This window comes from Tachyglossus aculeatus, chromosome 4 (genome assembly GCF_015852505.1).
Source record: "Tachyglossus aculeatus isolate mTacAcu1 chromosome 4, mTacAcu1.pri, whole genome shotgun sequence".
NCBI classification, from domain to species: Eukaryota; Metazoa; Chordata; class Mammalia; order Monotremata; family Tachyglossidae; genus Tachyglossus; species Tachyglossus aculeatus.
In genome coordinates this window covers 9,660,192-9,687,477 of record NC_052069.1, presented here as the reverse complement: position 1 = coordinate 9,687,477, position 27,286 = coordinate 9,660,192, and the positions used below count along the sequence as shown (strand labels likewise).

General features: G+C 42.7%; 1 protein-coding gene and 1 non-coding gene across 2 annotated transcripts in view; one reads left to right on the top strand and one right to left on the bottom strand.

Moving 5' to 3' along the window:
* The window catches only part of C4H4orf50 (chromosome 4 C4orf50 homolog), a 159,041-nt gene that overhangs the window by 47,091 nt on the left and 84,664 nt on the right, over nt 1-27,286 (bottom strand). Inside the window, 2 exon segments of the mRNA XM_038745438.1 lie at nt 1,836-1,947; nt 2,205-2,223. Coding sequence (XP_038601366.1) covers nt 1,836-1,947; nt 2,205-2,223 — 131 coding nt within the window.
* LOC119927965 lies at nt 1,200-1,337 on the top strand. The gene has a single exon (XR_005450928.1). It is a non-coding gene; the product is annotated as a small nucleolar RNA SNORA7 (small nucleolar RNA).

Genomic DNA, 27,286 nt, shown 5'->3' with positions numbered 1-27,286 from the left:
ACAAATACCATCATTATTATCATTATTATTGTTATTATTTATTTATTTACAATGTCTGTCTCCCCTTCTTGACTGTAAGCTCACTGTGGGCAGGGAACGTGTCTACCATCTCTGCTACATTGTACTCTCCCGAGCGCAGAAGCAGCTTGGAGTAGTGGATAGATCACAGACCTGGGGGCCAGAGGTCATGGGTTCTAATCCCAGCTCCACCACCTGTCTGCTGTGTGACCTTGGGCAAGACACTTCACTTCTCTGGGCCTCATTTACCTCATCTGTAAAATGGGGATTGAGACTGCGAGCCCCATAGGGGACAGGGATTGTGTCCAACCTGATTTGCTTGTATTCCCCTCAGTGCTTAATACAATGCCTAGCACATAGTAAGCACTTAACAAGTACCGTAATGATTATTAGTAGTACAGTGTTGTGCATGCAGCAAGTGCTCAGTAAATATGATTGATTGATTGATTTCTTGATTGGGAGAGTACAACACAATGAGTGTTCCCAGCCCACAACCAGCTCTTCTTTTCCTGGGCTCTTTTCTTGCTATTTCTTCAGAATCATTTACATTTAATTTTACTCTAATGCTTTGAAAGTATACAATGGGCTCAATTTTCCCATGTCCTAAAGTTATTCGATTAATCAGTGATATTTATTGATCACATACTCTGTGCAGAGCACTGTACTAAGCACTTGGGAGAGTACAATGCCACAGAGTTGATAGACACATTCCCCTCACCACCACCACCACCACTTGCAGTCTAGAAGGGGAGACAGACTTGTTTCAATGTGTAGATAGCTATAATTCTATTTATTTCTATTGATGACCATTTACTTGTTTTGACGTCTGTCTCCCCGCTTCTAGAGTGTAAGCCCACTCTGGGCAGGGATTATCTCTATTGTTGAATTGTACTTTCCGAGCATTTAGTACAGTATTCTACATACAGTAAGTGATCAGTACATATGATAGACTGAGTTACTGACTACAGAAATCTGAGAACTCAACTCCAAGAACTATCTTTTCTTGGCTTGTTGAGTCTGTTGCCCATTATTGTTTAAATCAACTGTTGGCTTTTCTTTCTGCACAGTCCACCCTCGCCTGGATTGTGAGCCCTGTGTGGATCAGGGACTGTGTCTGATCTGTTATATTTCTATTTATCTCAGCAATTAGCACAGGGTTTGGCACAGAGTAAATATAATGAACCCTCTCAGGATCGTACCTGGAGAGTTTCCAGTCCTCTACCAGTCTCGGCTATGGGAGGGAGAGTGAAGCAGGGGTCTACCCATTCCATTCCTAGCTTGGGCAGTGGCTAGTGAGTGGCAGGCAATCAGCTAAAAGTCAAGACTTCCCTGTGCTGGGCGGCAGTTACAGGGGAGCGAGTCGAGGGTAGAGACTCAGGTTAACTACGCGGAAGGAGGCAGTGTTAAAACGCTTCTGGATTTTTCCCAAGAAAACTCAGTGGATCCACTACCGGAATGATTGCAGATGGAGAGCAGGGCGTTCAGGGAGAGATGTGTCCATGGCGTCACTATGGATCGGACAGCATAAGATAAATACCATAATGAAGCCCACTGGGGGCTTTGAATGTGTCTATCTTTATTTTGTATTCCCCCAGTGCTTAGTCCAGTGCTCTGCGCACAGTAAGTGCTCAATAAATATGATCGAATGAATCAACTCATTTCTGATCATAAAGTACATAAAATATTTCTACGTCCAACCTCTTGGGGAAACTGGAATGAAAACACCACCCCATGATATTAAGAAAGCAGTTTCCAGTCCCAATCTCGAGCAACGTATGAATTGAACCCTTGAAGAAGCGCACTGTTTATCTATGTACCCTGTAGCCTGTAATGAGCGTCCCGTTGCTACAACCTAAAGCATCAACTTCTGGTCTCTCCCAGCCAATCATCAGACACTTCTGGCCCACGGTTTTAATAACGTAAATGGAATCAATCAATCAATCGTATTTATTGAGCGCTTACTGTGTGCAGAGCACTGTACTAAGCGCTTGGGAAGTACAAGTTGGCAACATATAGAGACAGTCCCTACCCAACAGTGGGCTCACAGTCTAAAAGGGGGAGACAGAGAAGAAAACCAAACATACTAACAAAATAAAATAAATAGAATAGATATGTACAAGTAAAATAAATAAATAAATAAAGAGTAATAAATATGTACAAACATATATACATATATACAGGTGGAACCAACTGATGCAGGGGCCACTAAGGGAAAGCAAACACGAAGCATGAGGAGAAATCATTGTCAAATAATAATAAGAACAATAATAATAATTATGGTACTTCTTAAGCACTTACTATGTGCCAGGCACTGTACTAAGCAACTAGCAAGTTGGGTTGGACACAGTCCCTCTCCTGTGAAGGGCTCATAGTCTTAATTCCTATTTTGCAGATGAGGTAACTGAGGCATAGAGAAGTGAAGTGACTTGTCCAAGGTCACACAGCAGACAAGTGGCAGAGTCACTCCCCCTCCCTTTCATGTCATTTTGACTCACTCCCTTTGCTCTTCCTCCTTCCCCCTTTCCCACAGCACTTATGTGTATATATATATATATATATATATATGTATGTATGTATATATATACATATATATACATATATATATAATCTATAATTCTATTAATTTGTATTGATGCTTGTTTACTTGTTTTGATGTCTGTCTCCCCCCTTCTCGACTGTAAGCCTGTATGGGCAGGGATTGTCTCTCTCTATTGCTGAATTGTACTTTCTAAGTGCTTAGTACAGTGCTGTGCACACAATAAGCGCTCAATAAGTACGATTGAATGAATTTGTACGTAGTTACTATTCTTTGTACATATTTACTATTCTATTTATTTTGTTAATGATGTGCATCTAGCTTTATTTCTATTTATTCTGACGACTTGACACCTGTCCACATGTTTTGTTTTGTTATCTGTCTCCCCCTTCTAGACTGTGAGCCCGTTGTGGGGTAGGGACTGTCTCTATATGTTGCCAACTTGTACTTCCCAAGCACTTAGTACAGTGCTCTGCACACAGTAAGCGCTCAATAAATATGATTGAATGAGTGAATGAATGAATGAATGAATTAAACCCCACAAATGTCTGTCTCCCGGGCCCATGCTCTAATCACTATGCCAAATCACTTGTGAAATCTGGGGGTAATTTTCCTTGATGTGGAGTACCAAAAGAATGCAATCCCTGTTATCTTATCTCTTACTCCAGCACATTTTTCAGTGCTTGGTAATAATAATAATATTAATTGTGGTATTTGTCAAGTGCTTACTATGTGCCAGACACTGTACTAAGTGCTGGCATAGCAACGTAACTGGGTTGGACACAGTCCTTGTTCCATGTGGGGCTCACAGTCTCAATGCCCATTTTACAGATGAGGTAACTGAGGCCCAGAGAAGTTAAGTGACTTGCCCAAGGTCACACGGAAGATGCATGGCAAAGGCAGGATTAGAATCCAGGTCCTTCTAACACTCAGGCCAATGTTCTATCCACTAGACCACACTGCTGCCCGCTTAGTAGGCACTTAAAATATACCATTAAAAAAAACGAGAAGCAGCATGGCTTAATGGACAGAACATGGGCCTGGGATTCAGAAGGACCTGGGTTTTAATCCTGCCTCTACCACATGTCTGCAGTGTGACCTTGGGCAAGTCACTTCACTTCTCTGGGCCTTGGTTACCTCAACTGTAAAATGGGGATTAAGAGTGTGAGCCCCATGTGGGACAACCTGATCACCTCGTATTCCCCCAGTGCTTAGAACAGTGCTTGGCACATAGTACTTAACAAATGCCATCATTATTATTATTATTATTCACAAATATCATAATTATTATGATATAATAATTGGACAGAGACTGTGTTCTGTCCAACCTGATTAACTTGTATCTTCCCCAGCACTTAGAACATCATCATCATCAATCGTATTTATTGAGTGCTTACTGTGTGCAGAGCACTGTACTAAGCGCTTGGGAAGTACAAATTGGCAACATATAGAGACAGTCCCTACCCAACAGTGGGCTCACAGTCTAAAAGGGGGAGACAAAACCAAACATACTAACAAAATAAAATAAATAGAATAGATATGTACAAGTAAAATAAATAAATAAATAAATAAATAAATAGAGTACTAAATATGTACAAACATATATACATATATACAGGTGCTGTGGAGAAAGGAAGGACGTAAGATGGTGGGGAGAGGGGGATGAGGGGGAGAGGAAGGAAGGGGCTCAGTGTGGGAAGGCCTCCTGGAGGAGGTGAGCTCTCAGTAGGGCCTTGAAGGGAGGAAGAGAGCTAGCTTGGTGGATGAACAGTGCTTGGCACTGAAGAAATACCATAATTATTATTATTATTATATGAGGAATCAATCATTGATATTTATTGAGGATTTATGTATGCAATGCAGTGCACTAAGTGCTTGGGAGAGTTCAGGCATAAGAACAGTTAAGTGAGTAGTCCCAAGTCAAACAGCTTGAAGTGACAGATCCAGAATTGGAACACATGTCTCCTGATTCCCTGTCCTGGATTTGGTCCATTAAGCTGCTCTCAGGATTCACAAAGATTTGTTAATAATAACAATTAATAATAATAATTATGGTATTGTGCTTACTATGTTCCAGGTGCTGTTCTAAGAGCTGGAGCAATAATAATAATCATGTTGGATGCAGTCCCTGTCCCTCACAGGGCTCAGAGTCTTAATCGCCATTTTACAGATGAGGCCCAGAGAAATGAGGTGACTTGCCCAAGGTCACACAGCAGACAAGTGGCAGAGCCGGAATTAGAACTCACGACCTGAGCAGCACGGCTCAGTGGAAAGAGCACGGGCTTTGGAGTCAGAGGTCATGGGTTCAAATCCTGGCTCCACCACTCATCAGCCGTGTAGCTTTGGGAAGTCACTTAGCTTCTCTGTGCCTTAGTTACCTCATCTGTAAATTGGGGATTAAGACTGTGAGCCCCACGTGGGACAACCTGATCACCTTGTAACCTCCCCAGCGCTTAGAACAGTGCTTTGCACATAGTAAGCCCTTAATAAATGCCATTATTATTATTAGTAGTAGTAGTATTATGGCTTCCGGGCCCGTGCTCTATCCACTAGATCATTCTGTTTCCCTTTGTTCAGTTGGGTTTTGGGTTAATTTATGAAGAGATGACTTTTTTTTATAGTCTAATTTCCTTAATCTCTTCAATGGTTTAATCTGGAGCCTGGTAGTCCTCTCGATATAGTTCTGCAGCCTCCTATTGCTCAAAAGCAGATTAGTATTCCAAATATAATCTTAAAAGCCCATCAAGTGAAGTAAATAGCAGTCCAGAATTAAAAATTCCATTTCACTCCACTTCCCCGCGGCCTCACTGCCACTAAATACCTTTCTAAATCTAGATTTTATCCCTAGCATTCTTCCTTGGCATTGATGTCTGCCTCATCTCTCAAACTATTCCTGTATTCATTTTATAAGTAGATAAATGATGAGACCTAGTTATGTGAACCGTTTTAGGGTAAGCAGAAAACATTATGCATGCAGGAGCCCTTTATCTAAAATTCCCTCCTGGTAACCTTTCAGAAGAGGCACTGGGGTTCACTTGTCCTTATCAACTGAGAGTACCATCCAGCCCAGCCTTTTGTTCTAATCCAGTGATCCATTTGGACAAAATAATAGGGCATTTGCATAGATCCTTCGGATGGCTATATAAACAGAGCAATCTATTCTTATAGAATTTTCATATCAAAATGTTATTTTCATTATCGTCATGATGGTCATTTATTTTTTCCTTTACCTGGAGAGCAGGTTCATCAAATCAGACCTCCTCTGTTAAAAGGAACCCTGGGGTTGATGGTGACACCAACTCAGAATAGAAAATCAAAGCCATTCATTCATTCAACCAATTGAATGAATGAAGGAATGAATTCAATCATATTTATTGAGCACTTACTAGGTGCAAAGCACTGCACTAAGTGCTTGGGAGAGAACAAATTGAATGTTAGACACATTTTCTGCCCACATTGAGCTTACAGTTAGAGCATAGTCTAGTGGATAGAGCAGGGACGTGGGCGTCAGAAGGACCTGAGTTCTAATCCTGGCTCCACTACTTGTTTGCCGTGTGACCTTGGGCAAGTCATTTTACTTCTCTGGGCCTCAGTTACCGTATTGTAAGGAGGGGATTAAGACTGCGAGCCCAATATGGGATACTGACTGTGTCCAACACAATTAGCTTGTATTCATTCAATCATATTGAGTGCTTACTGTGTGCAGAGCACTGTACTAAGTGCTTGAATCTACCCCTTGAGTTTAGTACATTGCTTGACATATAGTAAGAAATTAACAAATACCATCATTAGTAGAGCCAGGATGGTCTCTACTCCTTTGCTCTATTAAAACGGTAGCAAGAAAACCCCAGGGATTCATACTGTGGGCAGGGAATGTGTCTGTTTATTGGTGTATTGTACTCTCTCGAACGCTCAGTACAGTGCTCTGCATATGGTAAGTGCTCAATAAATACAATTGAATGAATAAATGAGTAAGCTTGCTGTGGACAGTGCCTTCCAACTCTGCCTTACTGTACTCTCCAAGAGCTTAGTACAGTGTGCTACACACAGTCAACCCACAATGTCAGCTGTGTGACTTTGAGAAAGTCACTTCACTTCTCTGTGCCACGGTTACCCCATCTGTAAAATGGGGATGAAGACTGTGAGCCCCACATGGGATAACCTGATTGTATCAACCCCAGTGCTTAAAACAGTGCTTGGCACATAGTAAGCCTTTAACAAATACCATCATTCTCAATAAAGGCCAATAAATGATACGATAAATGTCTGCCAAATCAGAATTCTCTATCGATGCTTCCAAATCATCTTAAGCAAGACACACTGTTCGTGGCTTTGAATGAACACTCCCACCCTGATTTCCCATCATCTTTGAAGCTTCACTTCCAAATTCGGCCTAATCACTGGAAATCTTTAACTGGAAGTCTTGGGAATAATAAAACACATTTGGATATCTATTTTTCCAGATCTCTCTGCTGCGTCAGAAAGGGGGTCAAGGTTAGTGGTCTCCAGTTAAATCCTTAATGAAAGACTCATTCCAGATTAAGGATTCAGCTTGCCATTGGCTGAAATTATAACACACAGCTTAATTTGCTACCATTTGGGGAATATCAGGAGCTAAAGAAGCCAGATTTATTGAGTAGGGCATTAATAAGAAACTTTAAGCAAACTTAGAATGAGTGTTCCATAAGGTTGTTAGCTCCTAGAGGGCAGGGAGCATGGGTTAGAGTTAGAGGCCCCGGGTTCTGATCCCGGCTCTGCCACACCTCTGCTGTGTGACCTTGGGTAAGTCACTTACCTTCTCTGTAATTCAGTTACTTCACCTGCAAAATGGGGTTAAAGACTGTGAATTCCATGTGAGACGTGGACTGTGTGCATCCTGATTCAACTATATCCACCCCAGTGCTTAATACAGTGCCTAGCACATAGTAAGCACATACAAACACCATTTTAAAAAAAGGATCATGTTCATTAATTCTATGGTACTTTCCCAAGGGTTTAGTACAGTGCTTGGCACACAGTTGTGCTCAACACAGAATACTGATTGATTTATACCTCCCCTACTGGACTGTAAACTTCTGGAGGGCAGCGATCTTGCCTACTTACTCTACTGTACTTTCCCAAGTGCTTAGCACAATGCTCTGTACTCCTATGGATAAATTGTACTCTTACACAGTTCTATAGTCGCTAACCACATTCATCCACAAAGATCTGATGAGAACACTAGGAAGGATACTTCAAGGATGCCCAAGTCTCAAACCTCTGGAAAAGCAACAAGAAATTAGAAGGACTGAACTTAATCCTATTTAAACTCTTGGAATCCCCTCTGACAAGAGTCAATTCCCCATTTAATATGCACAGGATAATCCGATTTTATTTATCTGTACCTTTAATCCTGCCTAGTTTCCTTTGGAAAATAAAGGGCAGGACCTAATTGCTGTCCAAGTGCCACAAATGTACTTGAATATATACATATACACTTATATATATATATATATATATATATGTGTGTATATATATATGTATATACACACATATACTTACATATTTATTATTCTATTTATTTTATTAATGATGTGTATATATATATCTATAATTCTATTTATATTGATGCTATTGATGCCTGTCTACTTGTTTTGCTTCGTTTTGTTGTCTGTCTCTCCCTTTCTAGACCGTGAGCCCATTGTTGGGTAGGACTTGGCTCTGCCACTTGTCAGCTGTGTGATTTTGGGCAAGTCTCTTAACTGCTCTATGCCTCAGCTACCTCATCTGCAAAATGGGGATTAAGACTGTGAGCCTCACATGGGACAACCTGATGACCCAGCACTTAGAACAGTGCTTGGTACATAGCGCTTAACAAATACCAACATTATTATTTATTATATAATAATTAATAATAATAATTATAGTATTTCATTCACTCATTCAATCACATTTATTGAGCGCTTACTGTGTGCAGAGCACTCTATTAAGCACTTGGGAAGTACAAGTTGGCAACATATAGAGATGGTCCCTACCCAACAACAGGCTCACAGTCTAGAAGGGGGAGGTATTTGTTAAGTGCTTAACTATGTGCCAAGCACTATACTAAACACTGGGGTAGATATACGCAAATCAGGTTGGACATAGGCCATGCCCCACGTGGGACTCACATTCTCACTCCCCATTTTCTAGATGAGGGAACTGAGGTCCAGAGAAGTGAAGTGAGTTGCCCAAGGTCACACAGCAGACAAGTGGTGAAGCCAGGATTGGAACCCATGACCTTCTAACTCCCAGGTCCCAGGTCTATCCATTACTCCATGTTGCTTCTCACTACGCCAATATAAAATATATATCTTTAACCAATGTGATACACATATATGTACATGTGTATATTTATATGTATATAAATAAAATTAAACATATACATATATTTAAATATACATGTATTATTCATATTGGTTTAATTGGAGATTTTAAAAATATTTTAGAGCTAGAGAGATCAAAGTCTTCCTTGATGACAATAGTGTCATCACTTTTGATGGGTAAACAGGTTTGCTCTCCTCCTTCTAGACTGTGAGCCCACTGTTGGGTAGGGACCGTCTCTATATATTGCCAACTTGTACTTCCCAAGCGCTTAGTACAGTGCTCTGCACACAGTAAGTGCTCAATAAATACGATTGAATGAATGAATGAATGAATGAATGAATTCAGGAAGTTGTTAAGCACAATTCTTTCATCACTTTTATTTACACCGTCCCATTTATGCTCTGAATATCCATATTAAAAATGCCCAAAACCAAGAATTTCAGTGCAGAATAAAGGGGCAAGCAAAGAATAAAACAAACCCCATGAGACAATGGTAGGGCAAGTTGTAGCATACAACTTCTAGACTGTGAGAGCATTGTTGGGCAGAGATTGTCTCTCTTTGTGACTGTGTACTTTCCAAGTGCTTAGTACAGCACTCTGCGTACAGTAAGCGCTCAATAAATATGTTTGAATGAATGAATGAATACATCGATATTGGACAGGGTTCGGGGGATTTACTTGGATTTACGCATATTTACTTATGCGTAAAATATGTCCCTATTTTTCCTTCCTGTGTTTTACAAGCAAGGATTCTCAGTCTGGGAGTGTTTCCCAGAGGAGCACTGCTGATTACCAAATTACTACAAAACCGTTCCCCTCTGAAAATGCCTGACTGTGCCGAAAGCCATGCTTAAATATTCCATCTCTAATTTTAAGTTTTTTTTTTAAAAAAAAACCATAGTGTGGCCATTGACATTAAAAATAAATGAGTGGGTAGACAGGATCCCAGCCCATAAAGAACTTAAATGACTTGACTTTTCAATCGCATGGACCTTTGTTTACCAGACACAAATTAAAAATGCATTATTAAAGCAATTGCTGAGACCCAAGTGAAGATTATAGCACCACTGCACATAATGAAGGGGCTTCCCTTTGTCAGGGGCAAATGGGGGAGAGGGATCTCCTTCTGAGATTGCAATAGCTCGGAGCTCACAGGAAAGGGCTGACTGGGGTTCTGATGGTTTGCATATAAGGAACACTTGATTTGATCAATCAATCAATCAATCAATCATATTTATTGGGCACTTACTGTGTGCAGAGCACTGCACTAAGCGCTTGGGAAGTACAAGTTGGCAACATAAGCATAACATAAGCCATTAAGCAGAATGGCTGAGTATACAGAGCATAAGCCTGGGATCTGGGCTCTAATCCCCACTCTGCCATTTGTCTGTTGTGTGACCTCGGTCAAGTCATTTCATTTTTTTGTGCCTCAGTTACCTCATCTGTCAAATGGGGGTGAAGGTTGTGAGCCCCATGTGGAAAAGGGACTGTGACCAACCTGATTAGCTTGTCCCTACCCCAGTGCTTAGAACAGTGCTTGACACATAGAAAGCACTTAAATACCATTATTATTATTATTACTTTTTTGTCCCACCATTCACCCTCCTGCTGACAATGAGGGCAGCATAAGTTTTTGTTTTTCATAGAATTTGTTCAGTGCTTACTTCATGCCAGGCATAATACTAAGTGCTGGGGTAGATACAAGCTAATCAGGTTGGACACAGACCCTGTCCCTCATGGGGGTCCTGGTTTTAATCCCCATTTTACAGATGAGGCAACTGAAGTCCAGAGAAGTGAAATGACTTGCCAAAGGTCACGCAGTAGACAAGTGGAAGAACGAGTATGAGAACCCAAGTCCTTCTGACTCCCACTCTGATGTGCTTTTTGCTAGGCCATGCTGCTTCACCAAAGTGTGATACTTATGCAAAGCTTTTTAAGCACAGGACTCATTTAAGTCCAAAGCAACTGCCTCAAATAAAAATAATAATAGTAATGATGATATCTGTTAAGCCCTTACTATGTGGCAAGTACTGTTCTAAGCGCTGGGGTAGATACAAGGTAATCAGGTTGTCCCAGGTGGGGCTCACAGTCTTAATCCCCATTTTACAGATGAGGGAACATAGGCACAGAGAAGTTATGCAGCTTGCCCAAGGTCACACAGCAGACAAATGGCAGAGCTGGGATTAGAACCCATGTCCTCTGACTCTCAAGCCCAGGCTCTTTCCACTAGGCCATGCAAATTCTGATGACTGCACTGTGCCATAATCTAGCTGGCAATTTATTCATTCATTCAATTCATTCAATCATATTTATTGAGTGCTTACTGCGTGTAGAGCATTATACTAAGCGATTGGGAAGTACAAGTTGGCAACATATAGAGATGGTCCCTACCCAACAACGGGCTCATAGTCTAGAAGGGGGAGACAGACAACAAAACAAAACGTGTGAACAGGTGTCAAGTCATCAGAATAAATAGAAGTAAAGCTAGATGCACATCATTAACCATATAAAATAAATAGAATAGTAAATATGTACAAGTAAAATAGAGTAATAAATCTGAAAAAACATATATACAGGTGCTGTGGGGAGGGGAAGGAGGTAGGGTGGGGGAGATGGGGAGGGGGAGAGGAAGGAGGGGGCTCAGTCTGGGAAGGCCTCCTGGAGGAGGTGAGCTCTCAGTAGGGCCTTGAAGGGAGGAAGAGAGCTAGCTTGGAGGATGTGCGGAGGAAGGGCATTCTAGGCCAGGGGGAGGACGGAGGACGTGGGCCGAGGGTCGACGGTGGGATAGGCGAGAACGAGGCCCAGTGAGGAGGTTAGCAGTGGCAGAGGAGCGGAGGGTGCGGGCTAGGATGGAGAAGAAAAGAAGGGAGGTGAGGTAGGAGGGGGCGACAACAGTGGCTTCCACTGCCCAGGTGAACCTGCTATGTTTCAGGGTTCCTGCAAGGCCTTGACACCATGTGGATTACCAGAGGTCGCTCTCTGTTCAGGAAGTAGCATGAGTGTAGTGGATAGGGCACGGCCCTGGGAGTCAAAAGGTCATGGGTTCTGATCCTGACTTTGCCTCGTGTGCTGTGTGACCTCGGGCAAGTCACTTCACTTCTCAGGGCCTCAGTTCCCTCATCTGTAAAATGGGGATGGAGACTGTGAGCCCCTCATGGCACAGGGACTGACTGCAACCTGATTTGCTTGTATTCCGCCCCAGCAGTTAGTACAATGCCTGGTGCATAGTAAGCGCTTAACAAATACCATTATTATTATAATTAAGGCTTCCCCTGTGAAACTCCGTCTATTTTCAAATCCCTGAATATGCATTCCAGCACAATACCAATTTTCCCAGTGATAAGATTTGCAAGAGAAGTTCTGGAACCAGTTTCTGAAAAGGAATCTGGAATATTTTCCCCGAAATGGACAAGCTAAGAAGCATCTTCTCTAATCTCCAGGATGTGAGTTCTCTGGACTGTGAGCAAGAGCCTGGGATTGGGAATCAGAGGTAGTGGGTTCTAATCCCTGCTCCTCCATTTATCTGCTGTGTGACATTGGGCAAGCTGCTTAACTTCTCTGTGCCTCAGTGACCTCATCTGTAAAATGGGGATAAAGACTGTGAGCCCCACATGGGACAACCTGATTACCTTGTATCTACCCCAGCACTTAGTACAGTGCTTGACACATAGTAAGTGCTTAAATACCACAGTTATTATTATTATTATTATTGTCCCGTAATTCCTTTATTTCTAATAATGTCCATCTCCCCCCTCTAGACTGTAAACTCTTTGTGGGCAGGGATTGGGTCTGTTACATGCTCTTTCCACTAAGCCACGCAAGTGCTGATGACTGTACTGTGCCATAATCCACCTGGCAATTGTCTTAGCAACAACAGTGGCTCCCAAGCGCTCAGTACAGGGTGCTGTACACAGTGCACACTCAATAAATATGATTGATTGACTGACTCACTCCAGACTGTGAGTTTGTTGTGGGAAGGGACTGTGTCTACCAGTTCTATTATACTGTAATCTCCCAAGTGCTTTGCATACAGTAAGTGCTCAATAAATGTGATATATTGTTGATCACTTATTTTCAGTAAATCAGCAATAACAGAATCTCTCCCCTTCAGCTGACAAACACAGACCTTATTAGTTCTATCACAGATTAGCTTTTCGAGAAAATCATCTCAGGCAATTTGCTCATAGCACATGGAATCAGTCAGTGGCATTTAATGAGCACCTGCTGTAACCAGATTTAGGGAGCCTCTCAAGGAGTCAAAACATCAATCATGTGACCTTAAGAAGCTTAAAATCTACTGGGTGTGACAAACAAACAGATATTGCAAACAGTTGGGATTAGGAGGAAGAACAAGGAGCTGTAAGAATAATAAGAGGGATAATCACTATTACTACTAATAATAACAATAGTTTTTTAAAGCTCTTACTAGGTGCCAAGCTGTGTACTAAATGCTGGAGCAGATACATTATAAGCAGACAGAACACAGTTCCTGTCTATAATAATAATAATAATGGCATTTGTTAAGCGCTCACTATATGCCAAGAGCTATACTAAGTGCTGATACATGATAATCAGATCCCACATGGGGTTCACACTCTAAGTAGGAGGAGAGAACAGGTATTGAATTCCCATTTTGCAGGCATAGAGAAGTTAAGTGACTTACCCAAGTTCATATAGAGGGAACGTGGCAAAGCCCGAATTAGAACCCAAGTCATCGACTTCGAGGCCCAGGCTCTTTCCACTACATCACCCTGCTTCCCAAGCTCCACATGGCGTTTTCAGTCTAAGGGGCAGGGAGAGCAGGCATCTTAGTCCCATTTTCACCAGTGAGGAAACAGACACAGTGCAGTTAAATGATTTGCCCAAGGTCACACAGAAGGAGCCAGAATTAAGTCCTGGGATGTATTTATTGGGCCATGCTGCTTCTCAGCTCAATAAGCCTGTTGAATGGGGGAAACAAGACCAACAAGAAGCCAGGCTTCTCCCAAACTGAAAATGATGATTTATCTTGCAAATGTTTACACTCAGGCCTCAGTCCTCATCTAAAATAATAAAATAAAATAGAAGGCTAGGCCCAAATTAGAAACGTGAATGCAAGATGAGCAGTTAGTCCTATAATAATAAGAATAATAATTATGGTACTTGTTAAGCGCTTACTACGTCTCAAGCATTATTCTAAGTGCTGGGGTAGATACAAGTTAATCAGTTGGACAGAGTCCCTGTCCCACATGGGGGTCACACTCTTAATCCTCATTTTACAGATGAGGGAACTGAGGCCCAGAGAAGTGAAATCACTTGCCCCATGGTCACACAGCAGACAAGTGCCAGAGCTGGGATTAGAACTCAGGTCTTTCTGATTCCCAGACCTGTGCTCTATCCACTAAGCCACGATGTTTCGTGTGTCAGTATTACTTACGGAAATAAAATGGAATGAGCTATGACACTTGGGAAAACTAAGGCAGCATAGGGCCAGGGCTGTGGAAAATTCATCGACATGAAGGGGCCTCATGTTTTCCCTAAGGAACTAGTGTTCTTATTTGCAATACTGCTTATTACAGCAACCCTCAGGTAGAGGATGTATTAATCAATCTTCCTTAAGAACCTACTCAATATTCTACTCTGCAGCCACCAAAGAAGGTTTCCCTGCCTCAGACATTTTTGCCTGTATCTAATGCAGACTCTTAGAGGAATTCATTTCCTTTATCCTGAAATTAGATTAAGCATAACCAGCTAACCCTGCTGAAATGGCTATAGTTTCCAAATGGGTCTTTTTTTCTTTTTTAAAGAAAAACTAAATGGTGAATTGAAATCTGAAAAGCTGTCCACTGAATATGCAAATATAAATGGATGCAATAACTACCAATCTGCCTCATAGGTTTGAAATGCAGCTTTGCTCTTTTATGCAGTCTTTGAAATTCTCATTCTCCATGTTGTTAATTACTATTTCCATTTTTAAAAAAGCATTCTGAGACTATGCTCAATTATATACTCTCATTACTTTACTGGGAAATATTTTCATATCTGACTCCCCCATTAAAGTGTAACCTCCTTGGCTAGGGAGTTGTTCACTTCTGGTTTTGTACTTCCCAAGTGTTTATACAGGATGTTCTGGAGAAAATCCATCCATAGAGTCGCTATGAATTGGAAATGACTCGATGGCACTTGATAATAATAATAATGATAAGTGCTTATACAATGCACTGCATCCAGTGAGTACTCAATATATGTACATATATATTATTATCACTACTAATAAATAATGAGAGCTTAAATTTTTTTAAGGCAATTGATTAGCACCTACTATGTATCAAACACGGTTCTAAGTTCTGGGACAGGTACAAGTTAATTGGGTCAGATGTGGTTCCTGTCCCACATGGGGCTCATGATCCAAGGAAGAGGGAGAACTGGTATTTAATCTCCATTTTACAGTCGAAGAGACTGAGGAACGGAGAAGTTAATAACAATAATAATAATAATAATGTTGGTATTTGTTAAGCATTTGCTATGTGCAAAGCACTGTTCTAAGCACTGGGGTAGATACAAGGTAATCAGATTGTTTCATGTGGGGCTCATAGTCTTCATCCCCATTTTACAGATGAGGGAACTGAGGCCCAGGGAAGTTAAGTGACTTGCCTAAAGTCACACAGCTGAAAAGCGGCAGAGTGTGACTTGCCCAAGGTCACACAGCTATGAGCTCGCTGTGGGCAGGGAATGCATCCATTTATTGTCATACTGTACGCTCCCAAGTGCTTTGTACAGTGCTCTGCACATAGTAACTGCTTGATAAATTTGATTGAATGAATGAATGAAGAAATTGGCAGAGTCAGGATTAGAACCCAGGTCCTCTGACTCTCCTGCCTGTGCTTTTTCCACTAGGTGATGTTGCTTCTCACATTAAACACTAAATTCACATAGATACACGGGTATTAGATTGGATGCAATTCCTGTTGTAACTAAAACTCACAATCGATCTTGAATCCATTGTAGAGATGAGAAAACTGAGGCCCAGAGAGGCTGATCTGTGATAAAGTAGAAGACTGGCGGAGCTGGGATTTAAACCCAGATCTCCTGATTCCCAGGCCTGTGCCCTTTCTGCTAGGCCATGGCTGCTTATGGCTGCTTCTCTAAGATTGCTGATCTTTGATTTCTGGCTCAGGCTGTGAGGAGCAGTGGATACGGATCCTGTCTCCCCTGCTAGACTACAATTGAGGTCAAGAACCAAATCTAATAATGAGGGCATTTATTAAGCGCTTACTATGTGCAAAGCACTGCTCTAAGCGCTGGGGAGGTTACAGGGTGATCAGGTTGTCCCACGGGGGGCTCACAGTTTTAATTCCCATTTTCCAGATGAGGTAACTGAGGCCTACAGAAGTGAAGTGACTTGCCCAAAGTCACAAAGCTGACAGTTGTCAGAGCCGGGATTTGAACCCATGACCTCTGACTCCAAAGCCCGGGCTCTTTCCACTGAGCCACGCTGCTTCTCCATGTGGCAGAGTCAGGATTTGAACCCATGAACTCTGACTCCAAAGCCCACGCTCTTTCCACTGAGCCACGCTGCTTCTCGAATCTAGTGTTTCTTATAATATTTTATGGAATAAAAAAGACTAGAAAATGGCTTACTTTCCACAAAGGGTAGTTTCTTTAGATGCTTATCAAAAATAGCCCATTTCATAAAAAAAGAGAAAAACCTCAAAAGGAGTTCAACCAAAAATCCTGAAACAATATTTTCCCCACAGACACGAGCAGGAGCAAATGGGACCCATATTCACGTTGGTCCTGGGCTTTTGTACCCTTTTCATGTTGATAAAGGTGCTCATTTAATAATAATAATAATAATAATAATAATGATGGCATTTGTCAAGTGCTTACTACGTGCCAGGAACTGTACTAAGCACTGGGGAGGATACAAACACTTTAAGTTGTCCCATCTGGGGCTCACAGTCTCAATCCCCATTCTAAAGATGAGGGAACTGAGGCACAGAGAAGAAAAATGATTGTACAAGGTAACACAGAAGGCAAGTGGTGGGGGTAGGATTAGAACCCATGAACATTTGACTCTCAGGCCATTGCTCTATCCACTACACATTTCTTCACTGCTATCATAAACATCCAGGTTTCTATTTTCTTCTTCCTCCTATCGGTAAATTATTTATTTATTCACTCATTTATTCAATCGTATTTATTGAACGCTTAACTGTGTGCAGACCACTTGTACTAAACTCTTGGAAAGTACAATTCGGTAACATATAGAGACAGTTCCTACTCAACAATGGTCTCACAGTCTAGAAGAGGGAGACGGACAGCACAACAAGACAAGTAGACAGGTGTCAATTCCATCAAAATAAATAGAATTATAGATCTATATACATCCTTAATAAAATAGAGTAATAAATATGTACAAATATACACAAATGCTGTGGGGAGGGAAAGGGGGCAGGACAGAGAGAGGGAGTGGGGACCACAGGGAGGGGAGGAGGAGCAGAGGATAAGGGGCTGCTCAGTCTGGAGGAGGTGAGCTCTCAGTAGGGCTTTGATTTATTCTATCATATTTACTGAGCCCTTACTGGGTGACTGAGACATTACTGGGTGTAGAGCACTGTACCAATTGCTTGGGAGAGTACAATACAACAATAAACAGGCACATTCCCTTCCCACAGGGAGTGGGGGGAACTGACATTAATATAAATAAATAAATTACAGTTATAAACATAAGTGCTGTGGGGACTGGGAATAGGGAAGAACAAAGGGAGCAAGTCAGGGCGTCGCTAAGGAGAGTAGGAGAAGAGGAAACCCGGGGGCTTAGTCAGAGAAGGCTTCCTGGAGGAGATGTGCCTTTGATAAGGTTCTGAAGGAGGGGAGAGTAATTGTCTGATTTGAGGAGGGAAGGGGTTCCAGGCCAGAGGCAGGATGTGGATGAGGGGTCGGTGGTGAGATAAGCGAGGTGGAGGCCCAGTGAGAAGGTTAGCATTTGAGGAGCGAAGTGTGTGGGCTGGGATATAGAAGGAGAATAGCGAGGTGAGGTAGGAGGGGGCAAGAGGATGGATAGCTTTAAAGCCAATGGTGAGGAGTTTTTGTTTGATGAGGTGGATGGGCAACCACTGGAATTTTTTTGAGGAGTTGGATGATATGTCCTGAACGTTTCTGGAAAAATGATCCAGGCAGCAGAGTGAAGTATGGACTGGAGTGGGGAGGAGGTGGAGGCTGGGAGGTCAGCAAGGAGACTGATGCAGTAATCCAGGCAGGATAGGACAAGTGATTATACTAATGTGGTAGCAATTGAGACAAAGAGGAAAGGGCAGATTTTAACGACATTTTAAAGGTGGAACTGACAGGATTTAGTGATGGAGTGAATATGTGAGTTGCATGAGAGAGGAATCAAGCCCTATGCTAAGGTTATGGGCTTATGAGACAGGAAGAATGGTGGTGTCATATACAGTGATGGGAAAGTCAGGAAGAGGATAGGGTTTGGCTGGGAAGATAAGGAGCTCTGTTTTGGGCATGTTAAGCTTGAGTTGATGGGAGGAAATCCAAGTAGAGATGTGTTGAAGGCAGGAGGAGATGCAAGCCTGGAGGGAGGGAGAGAGATCAGGGGAGGAGATGGAGATTTGAGTGTCATCCACATAGAAGTGGTAGTTGGAACCATGAGAGCCAATGAGTTCTCCAAGGGGGTGGGTGGAGATGGAGACTAGAAAGGTTGGATAATGTTTCCAGGAGAAGGGGTGGTCCACAGTGACAAAGGCAGTCGAGAGGTCAAGGAGGATCAGAATGGAGTAGAGGCCGTTGGATTCAGCAAGAAGGAGATCATTGATGACCTTTGAGAGGGAGGTTTCTGTGGAGTGAAGGGGACGGAAGCCAGGTTGGAGGGTTTCAAGGAGAGAATTGGTGAGGAATTTGAGAGAGCAGGTGTAGACAACTCACTCAAGAAGTATAGAGAGGACTAATAGGAGGGAGATGGGGCGATAACTGGAGGGAGCCATGGGGTCCAGGGAGGGTTTTTTTAGGATAGGGGAGACATGGGCATATTTGAAAGCAGTGGGGAAGAAGCCATTGAAGAGAGAACAGGTGAAGATGGTGGTTAGGGAGGGGACAAGTGTTTAGATAAATTGCGATGGGGTGGGGTCCGAGACACATGTGGAGAGGATGGATTTTGAGAGAAGGCAGGAGATCTCCTCTAGAGATATCGCTGGAAAGGATGGGAAAGTTGAAGAGGGGGCAGGAGAAGGGAGGGACTGGGTAGAGACAAGGGAAATTTTAAGGAACTCACCCCTGATGGTGACCAAGGTTCAGTGCTTGGTCCCCTTCTGTTCTCGATCTACATTCACTCCCTTGGTGACCTCGTTCGCTCCCACAGCTTCAACTATCATCTCTACGCTGATGACACCCAGATCCACATATCTGCCCCTGCTCTCTCCCCCTCTCTCCAGGCTCGCATCTCCTCCTGCCTTCAGGACATCTCCATCTGGATGTCTGCCCGCCACCTAAAACTCAACATGTCCAAGACTGAATTCCTTGTCTTCCCTCCCAAACCCTGCCCTCTCTCTGACTTTCCCATCACGGTTGACGGCACTACCATCCTTCCCGTCTCACAAGCCCGCAACCTTGGTGTCATCCTCGACTCCGCTCTCTCATTCACCCCTTACATCCAAGCCGTCACCAAAACCTGCCGGTCTCAGCTCCGCAACACTGCCAAGATCCACCCTTTCCTCTCCATCCAAACCGCTACCCTGCTCGTTCAAGCTCTCATCCTATCCCGTCTGGACTACTGCATCAGCCTTCTCTCTGATCTCCCATCCTCGTGTCTCTCCCCACTTCAATCCATACTTCATGCTGCTGCCCGGATTGTTTTTGTCCAGAAACGCTCTGGGCATGTTACTCCCCTCCTCAAAAATCTCCAGTGGCTACCAATCAATCTGCGCATCAGGCAGAAACTCCTCACCCTTGGCTTCAAGGCTGTCCATCACCTCGCCCCCTCCTACCTCACCTCCCTTCTCTCCTTCTATAGCCCACCCCGCACCCTCCACTCCTCCACCGCTAATCTCCTCACCGTGCCTCCTTCTTGCCTGTCCCGCCATCGACCCCTGGCCCACATCATCCCCCAGGCCTGGAATGCCCTCCCTCTGCCCATCCGCCAAGCTAGCTCTCTTCCTCCCTTCAAGGCCCAACTGAGAGCTCACCTCCTCCAGGAGGCCTTTCCAGACTGAGCCCCTTCCTTCCTTTCCCCCTCGTCCTCCTCTCCATCCCCCCATCTTACCTCCTTCCCTTCCCCACAGCACCTGTATATATGTATATATGTTTGTACACATTTATTACTCTATTTATTTATTTATCTTACTTGTACATATGTATTCTATTTATTTTATTTTGTTAGTATGTTTGGTTTTGTTCTCTGTCTCTCCCTTGTAGACTGTGAGCCCGCTGTTGGGTAGGGACTGTCTCTATGTGCTGCCAACTTGTACTTCCCAAGCGCTTAGTACAGTGCTCTGCACACAGTAAGTGCTCAATAAATACGATTGATTGATTGATTGATTGATGGTGTCAATTTTCCTAATAAAGTAGGTAGCCAGTTCATTGGGTGCAAGGGGTGGGGGATCAGGGGACCGAGAAAGGAGTTAAATATCTGGAACAACTGGCGAGGGTGATGGCATGGGTGTCAATAGGGGTGGAGAAATCATTTTGCAGGGCAGAGGAGAGGGCAGAGTTAAAGCACCCAGAGATAAACTTGAAGTAGATGAAATCGGCCTGATATTTAGAATTCTGCCAGTAGCAGCTCATGCTCAAGAGTGATGTATGTGGACTGTGCAGGTGATCCAGGGCTGTGGGTTAGTGGCATGAGTGCGACGAGTGCGAAAGCTCACCTCCTCCAGGGGGCCGTCCCAGACTGAGCCCCCCCTTTTTCTCTGCTCCTCCTCTGCTCTCCATTGCCCCGACTCCCTCCCTCTGTTCTACCCCATCCCTGCCCAACAGCATTTATGAACTTCCCAAGTGCTTAGTAAAGTGCTCTGAACACAGTAAGCACTCAATAAATATGATTGAATAAATGAATGAATGCATTTATTAATGAAGTATATATATCTATAATTGTATTTATTTATATTGATCTTATTGATGCCAGTCTACTTGTTTTGCTTTGCTTTGTTGTCTGTCTCTCCCTTTCTAGACCGTGAGCCTGTTGTTGGGTAGGGACTGTCTCAGCTGCCAAATTGTACTCTCCAAGTGCTTAGTACAGTGCTCTGCCCACAGTAAGTGCTCAATAGATTCGAATGAATGAATTGAATGAATGATGAAGGGATACGGGAGAGAGTGAGTTGAGTTCAGTAGAGAGGGTGGTGCTGAGAACATCAATTTGGTCATCAAGGAAAGGTTGTTTGGGTCTGGAGGCTAAGTGGGACATGATGAATTAAGAAAACTGGGTAGCAAAATTGGATGGAAAATTGGATGGCAATGGCAAAAAAGAGCTGTCAAAATATTCATTGCAATGTCTATCATCCAATCAATGGGATTTATTTAGCTCTTACTATGCGCAGAGCACTGTACTAAGTGCTTGGGAGAGTACAAAATGTTAGTGTTGGTAGACATGATCCCTGCCCACAAACAAGCAACATGACCTAGTGGAAAAAGCACAGTCCTGGGAGTCAGAGGACCTAGATTCTAATCCTGGCTCTGTCAGTTGCTTGCTGTGTGACCTTGGGCAACTTCTTAGTGTCCTCAATTATTAAATGGGGATTCAATACCTGTTTTTACTCCTACTTAAGACTGCGAGACCCATGTGGGATAGGGACCATGTCCAACCTAATTGATTTGTACCTACCCCAGACCTCAGAACAAGTGTTTGACACATAGTAAGTGCTTAACAAATACTATTAAACAAAACAAACAATGAAGAGCTTAGAGTCTAGAGTGTTCTGCACACAGAAGTGCTCCATAAATACTTTTGATTAATTTATTAATATAGAGAGGGAGTCAGACATTGAAATAAATTACAGATGGAGTTAAATTAGAGGTATAGAGGAGATGGAAATGCTCTATCCCAAATCACCTAATGCCTATGTTTTAAGCAATGTGCTTCTTTCTTCCCATCTTCTATTTATCCCTTCTCCCATATCTGATACTCTGATTCAGAGTTATAAAAATAAAAATGGAAATTTCCCATACCAACTCAAGAATCACGTTGGCCTAGCAGAAAGCGCATGGGCTTGGGAATCAGAGGAGCTGGGTTCTATCTGTGGCTCTGCCAACTGCTCATTGTACGATCTTGGGCAAATCATTTATTTCATCTGTACCTCAGCTGTAAATTGGGGATTAAATTCTCTTCTGTCTTATTTAGACTATGAGCCCCATGTGGGACAAGGGCTGGGTCCAACATAATAAACTTGCATTTACCCCAGGGCTTAGTACATTGCTTGACACATAGTAAGTGCTTAAGTAGCATAAAAAACCCCCAAAAACTTCTTGCTTGGTCTAAGAGTCTTGGGATGGTTCTAAGACCCTCGGGCTGGTTTTAAGAGCCTATCTCTTTTTGTTGTTCTTCCTGGAGTTTTTCCGATACTCACTGCCTTCAACTGAAAAGGTTTATCGGTGTTGAATGGAAGTCTTCTCTGTTCATAGCTTCTACTCTGGATAAATGACATCTATCAACTTATAAAGGGTTAATATATGGAAACGGTTAAGTAATACTGGGGGTGTAACACATATTCACTTGGAGAAATATTGCAAGTTTGACCTCCACATGTGTGAAATGAAAGAAACACACATACACACACCCCATCCCCTTTCTATTACTTCACTAAACATGTACTGCTTCCTTCAACCTACTTGGATGAAAAGAGAAACATGCAGTAGCTTTAGTCAGCCATAAAGGGCAAGTGGCCTTATTAAAGCATTTTCCCTTGCTTTAGATTGGCGGGGGTTGGGGCTTTACCTCTCTTTAGCCCAGCTGATTCCTCTCCTAGGGGATTCTGACCTTTATTACACACTGACAACCCAACTGACAAATAGCTTTTTCCCCTGCAGTAGCTGGGGCCTAGCCATCTGGTGTTTCCCTAGAGATGCATGTATTATTCATAATGACATTTTTGTTGGTTGTCCCCTGGAACACCTGCCTGCTGATTTCCTCTTTGACCCCGGGATACGTCACCAAGGTCGCAGACCTGGCCCCACCCTCGACACTGCCTTAAATAACCTCTCTGTGTGACTCTTTTATAGTATCGTTGGTTTGTTTAATGATATCTGTATTTGTTAAGCATTTACTATAATAATAATAATGGCATTTATTAAGCGGTTACTATGTGCAAAGCACTGTTCTAAGTGCTGGGGAGGTAACAAGGTGATCAGGTTGTCCCACAGGGGGCTCACAGTCTTAATCCCCATTTTACAGATGAGGTCACTGAGGCACCGAGAAGTGAAGTGACTTGCCTAAAGTCACACAGCTGACAATTGGCAGAGCTGGGATTTGAACCCATGACCTCTGACTTCAAAGCCCAGGCTCTTTCCATTGAGCCATGCTGTCTGGCTCTGTACTGAGCACTGGGGTGGATACAAACTAACCAGATTGGACACAGTCGCTATCCCACATAGGGCTCACAGTCTTAATTTCAAGATGAGGGAATGGAGGGGCGGAGAAGTGAAGTGACACGCCCAAGGTCACACGGCAGACCCGTGGCGGGGCTGGGATTAGGATGCAGGGCCTTCTGATTCCGAGGCCCGGGCTCTAGCCACTAGCCCCCACTTTTTTCCTTGGATGCTGCAGCTTTGGGAAGTTTTCCTTTGGGCTGGGAGTGGGCTACATTCAGGTTGGAAGTCAGAAGTAGAGTGGGCAGAAAGAGTCTAAGGATAAAAGCTGAGAAGGAGGTTTTGGTCTGACCTCAGGGAATGTAACTATTGAATACAACTGAAATACACTAGATGGTTTTAAGACTACAAATTCAAACTATGCTTTGAATGGAATTGAATTCCGGGGGACTATCGTCATTGGTTTCCTAAAATATGATGAATAATTGTGCAGAACTAAAAGAGGCTGCATGCCCACCTCCTGCCATTGGCCTGGAAAAACCTCTCTTCTCAAATCTGTCAGACAATTAGTCTCTCCCACTTCAAACCTTATTGAAGGCACATCTCCTCCAAGAAGCCTTCCCTGACTAAGCCCTCCTTTCGTCTTCTCTCTCTCCCTTCTGCATCATCCTGACTTGCTCCCTTCTTTCATCCCCTCCAACTCCACAGCTCTTACATACATATCTGTAATTAATTTGTTTATATTAATATCTGTCTCCCCCTCTAGACTGTCAGCTCCTTGAGGGCAGGTAATGTGTGTGTATATTGTTATATTGTACTCTCCACAGTGCTTAGTACAGTGCTCTGCACACAGTAAGCACTCAAATACAACTGAATGAATGAATGCAAAAATGAATTTGGCTTAATATCAAAAAGGATATTGTCACTGCTCTCATTTAAAATATGAACAGATTAAGTATCAAGATGAAAAGCCACTATGGCATCAGAACCATTGGAAAAATTTCTTAAGAATACTCTCCTGGGATGAAAAAATGCAGCACAACTGACTGACCCAAAAGCATAATCTTGTAATTGTTAATATTTGAGAACCAGCTATTTTGGATCTGTTTTGAATTAGATTTTGTTGACTGGAAGCTTGTTGTGGGCAGGGAACATGCCTGCTAATTCTGTTGTACTCTCCCAACTGCTTAGTACAGTGCTCTGCACATAGTAAGCGCTCAATAAATACCACTGATGATGACTGATTTTTTCTCATACAACATTTAGAGAGGCGAGGAGCATCTATCTGGATTTTAGCTGAGCTAGGCGATTGTAATTCCGTTTCTGTTCACCTCTGGATTCTGGCGATGAAAAGTACTAAAATGAGCTTTGGAGAAAGGGGATAAGTGGGTTGTTGAAAAGAGAAAGACAGAACATGAGTTTGAAATGATGCACTTGGCTGGTTTCTTCAAAAGACGCTTTGCACATAGTAAGTGCTTAATAAATGCTATTATTATTATTAAAAGATATTTCAGGTCAAGACTGAAAATGTCCAAAGCAGTTTTTCTAGAAGTAGCCAATGATAAAAATCAACTTCCAACCAGTTTTCTTCATGCTGAAACCATGCTAATTCTTGAGCAAAAAGACAAAAGCACATATAACAGAATATAGTAAAAATTTGATTGCTCCGTTATCCATAAAGGCTCTACAGACACTGCTTCAAATAGTAACTGGACTACAAATGGCTGCCAAAAATGATTGATCTCATCAAATTCATAGCTACAAAGATGATTTATTGATTTACTAATTTCCTGCGACGGTTTTGCTGAGGTTTCAATAGAAACCTGGGATTCTCTCTGGGCTCATTCATTTAGGAGATGGAGAGAGGCAATTGTTTGCAGTGAATGTTTCATTTGCATCTTGTTCCCGTTTACAACCCCAGGTCCGCACATGTTTCTGCATGGTATAATCCCATTATTATTTTTCAGTGCAGAAGAAAGAGGGGATTGACGCTGCTCATGTGAGAAGACAGGAGACCTGGGTTCTAATCTAATTATCATCTCCTCCACCCTGGCTCTAACTCTGGGATTGAGCCAGACTAAGCTTCTGTTTTTTTTTTTAATGGTATTTGTTAAATGCTTGCTATTTGCCAGGCACCATCCTAAGCACTGAGGTATATTCAAGCTAGTCAGGTTGGACACAGTCCCTGTCCCACATGGGGCTCACAGTCTTAATCCCCATTTTACAAATGAGGGAACTTAAGCACAGCAAAGTGAAGTGACTTGCCCAAGGTCACTCATCTGATTATTACTCTATTTATTTATTTATTTTACTGGTACATATCTATTCTATTTATTTTATTTTGTTCATATGTTTTGTTTTGTTCTCTGTCTCCCCCTTCTAGACTGTGAGCCCACTGTTGGGTAGGGACCGTCTCTATATGTTGCCAACTTGTACTTCCCAAGCACTTAGTACAGTGCTCTGCACACAGTAAGTGCTCAATAAATATAATTTATTGATTGATTGATGTGTGGTGGAGCCGGGATTAGAAGCCAGGTCCTTCTAACTACCAGGCCTGTGCTCTAACCACTAGGCCACACATCTACCAACTCTGTTGTAGTGTCCTCTCCCAAGTGCTTAGTCCAGTGCTCTGCACATAGTAAGGGCTCAATAAATATGACTGATTTATTAATTGACTGATTGGATTCCCATCCATCATGGAAATTTACTCACCATTCAGTTTAGGCTTTAGTGATTGGCTCTCTCTCCTGTTTTACCCAAAAAGAGAAATAGCCCCGAGGATTATCCTCTCAGCTCCAAGTAAATCTACCTTTATGCTAAAATGACCCTTACATATCAGCAACTTGCCAACTGCTGCTTTCAGAATACCCCAGAGGCTTTCAAACCTCTGCTTCAGTTCTCTGATTGTTTCAATTCTAAAATAAAATGTAAGGTAAATGAAAATGAAGCAGTGTAGCCTAGTGGATAGAGAATAGACCCGGGAGTCAGAAGGACCTGGGTTCTTATTCCAGGTCCCCCGAGGTCTGTCGTGTGACACTGGGCAAGTCACTTTGCTTCTCTGGACCTCAGTTATCCTGTATGTAAAATAATAATAATAATAATAATAGCATTTATTAAGCACTTACTATATGCAAAGCACTGTTCTAAGCGTCGGGGAGGTTACAAGGTGATCAGGTTGTCCCACGTGGGGCTCACAGTCTTCATCCTCATTTTACAGATGAGATAACTGAGGCCCAGAGAAGTGAAGTGATTTGCCCAAGGTCACACAGCTGACAATTGGTGGAGCAGGGATTTGAACCCATGACCTCTGACTCCAAAGCCCGTGCTCCTTCCACTGAGCCATGCTGCTTCTCTAAAATGGGGATTAAGATTGGGAGACCCATGTGGGACAGCGAATATGCCCAACCTGATTCGTTTGCATCTCTCCAGGGCTTCGTATAGTGCTTGGCGCATAGTAAGCATTTAGCAACTATTAAAAAATATCAATCAGATTATGACCACCCTACAAGAAATCAAAATCCCAAATAGTTCAGCATTTCCAGTCTCTCTGATTTTCACTGTTGTGACTTAGTTTGCCAGTGCCCCATTTTAACAATCATAGGAATTAACCATAAAAATGAACAGTGAAATATAATAATAATAATAATGGCATTTATTAAGTGCTTACTGTGTGCAAAGCACTGTTCTGAGCTCTGGAGAGGATACAAGGTGATCAGGTTGTCCCACGGGGGGCTCACAGTCAATCCCCATTTTACAGATGAGGGAACTCTGACACAGAGAAGTTAAGTGACTTGCCCAAAGTCACACAGCTGACAATTGGCGGAGCCGGAATTTGAACCCATGACCTCTGACTCCAAAGCCCGGGCTCTTTCCACTGAG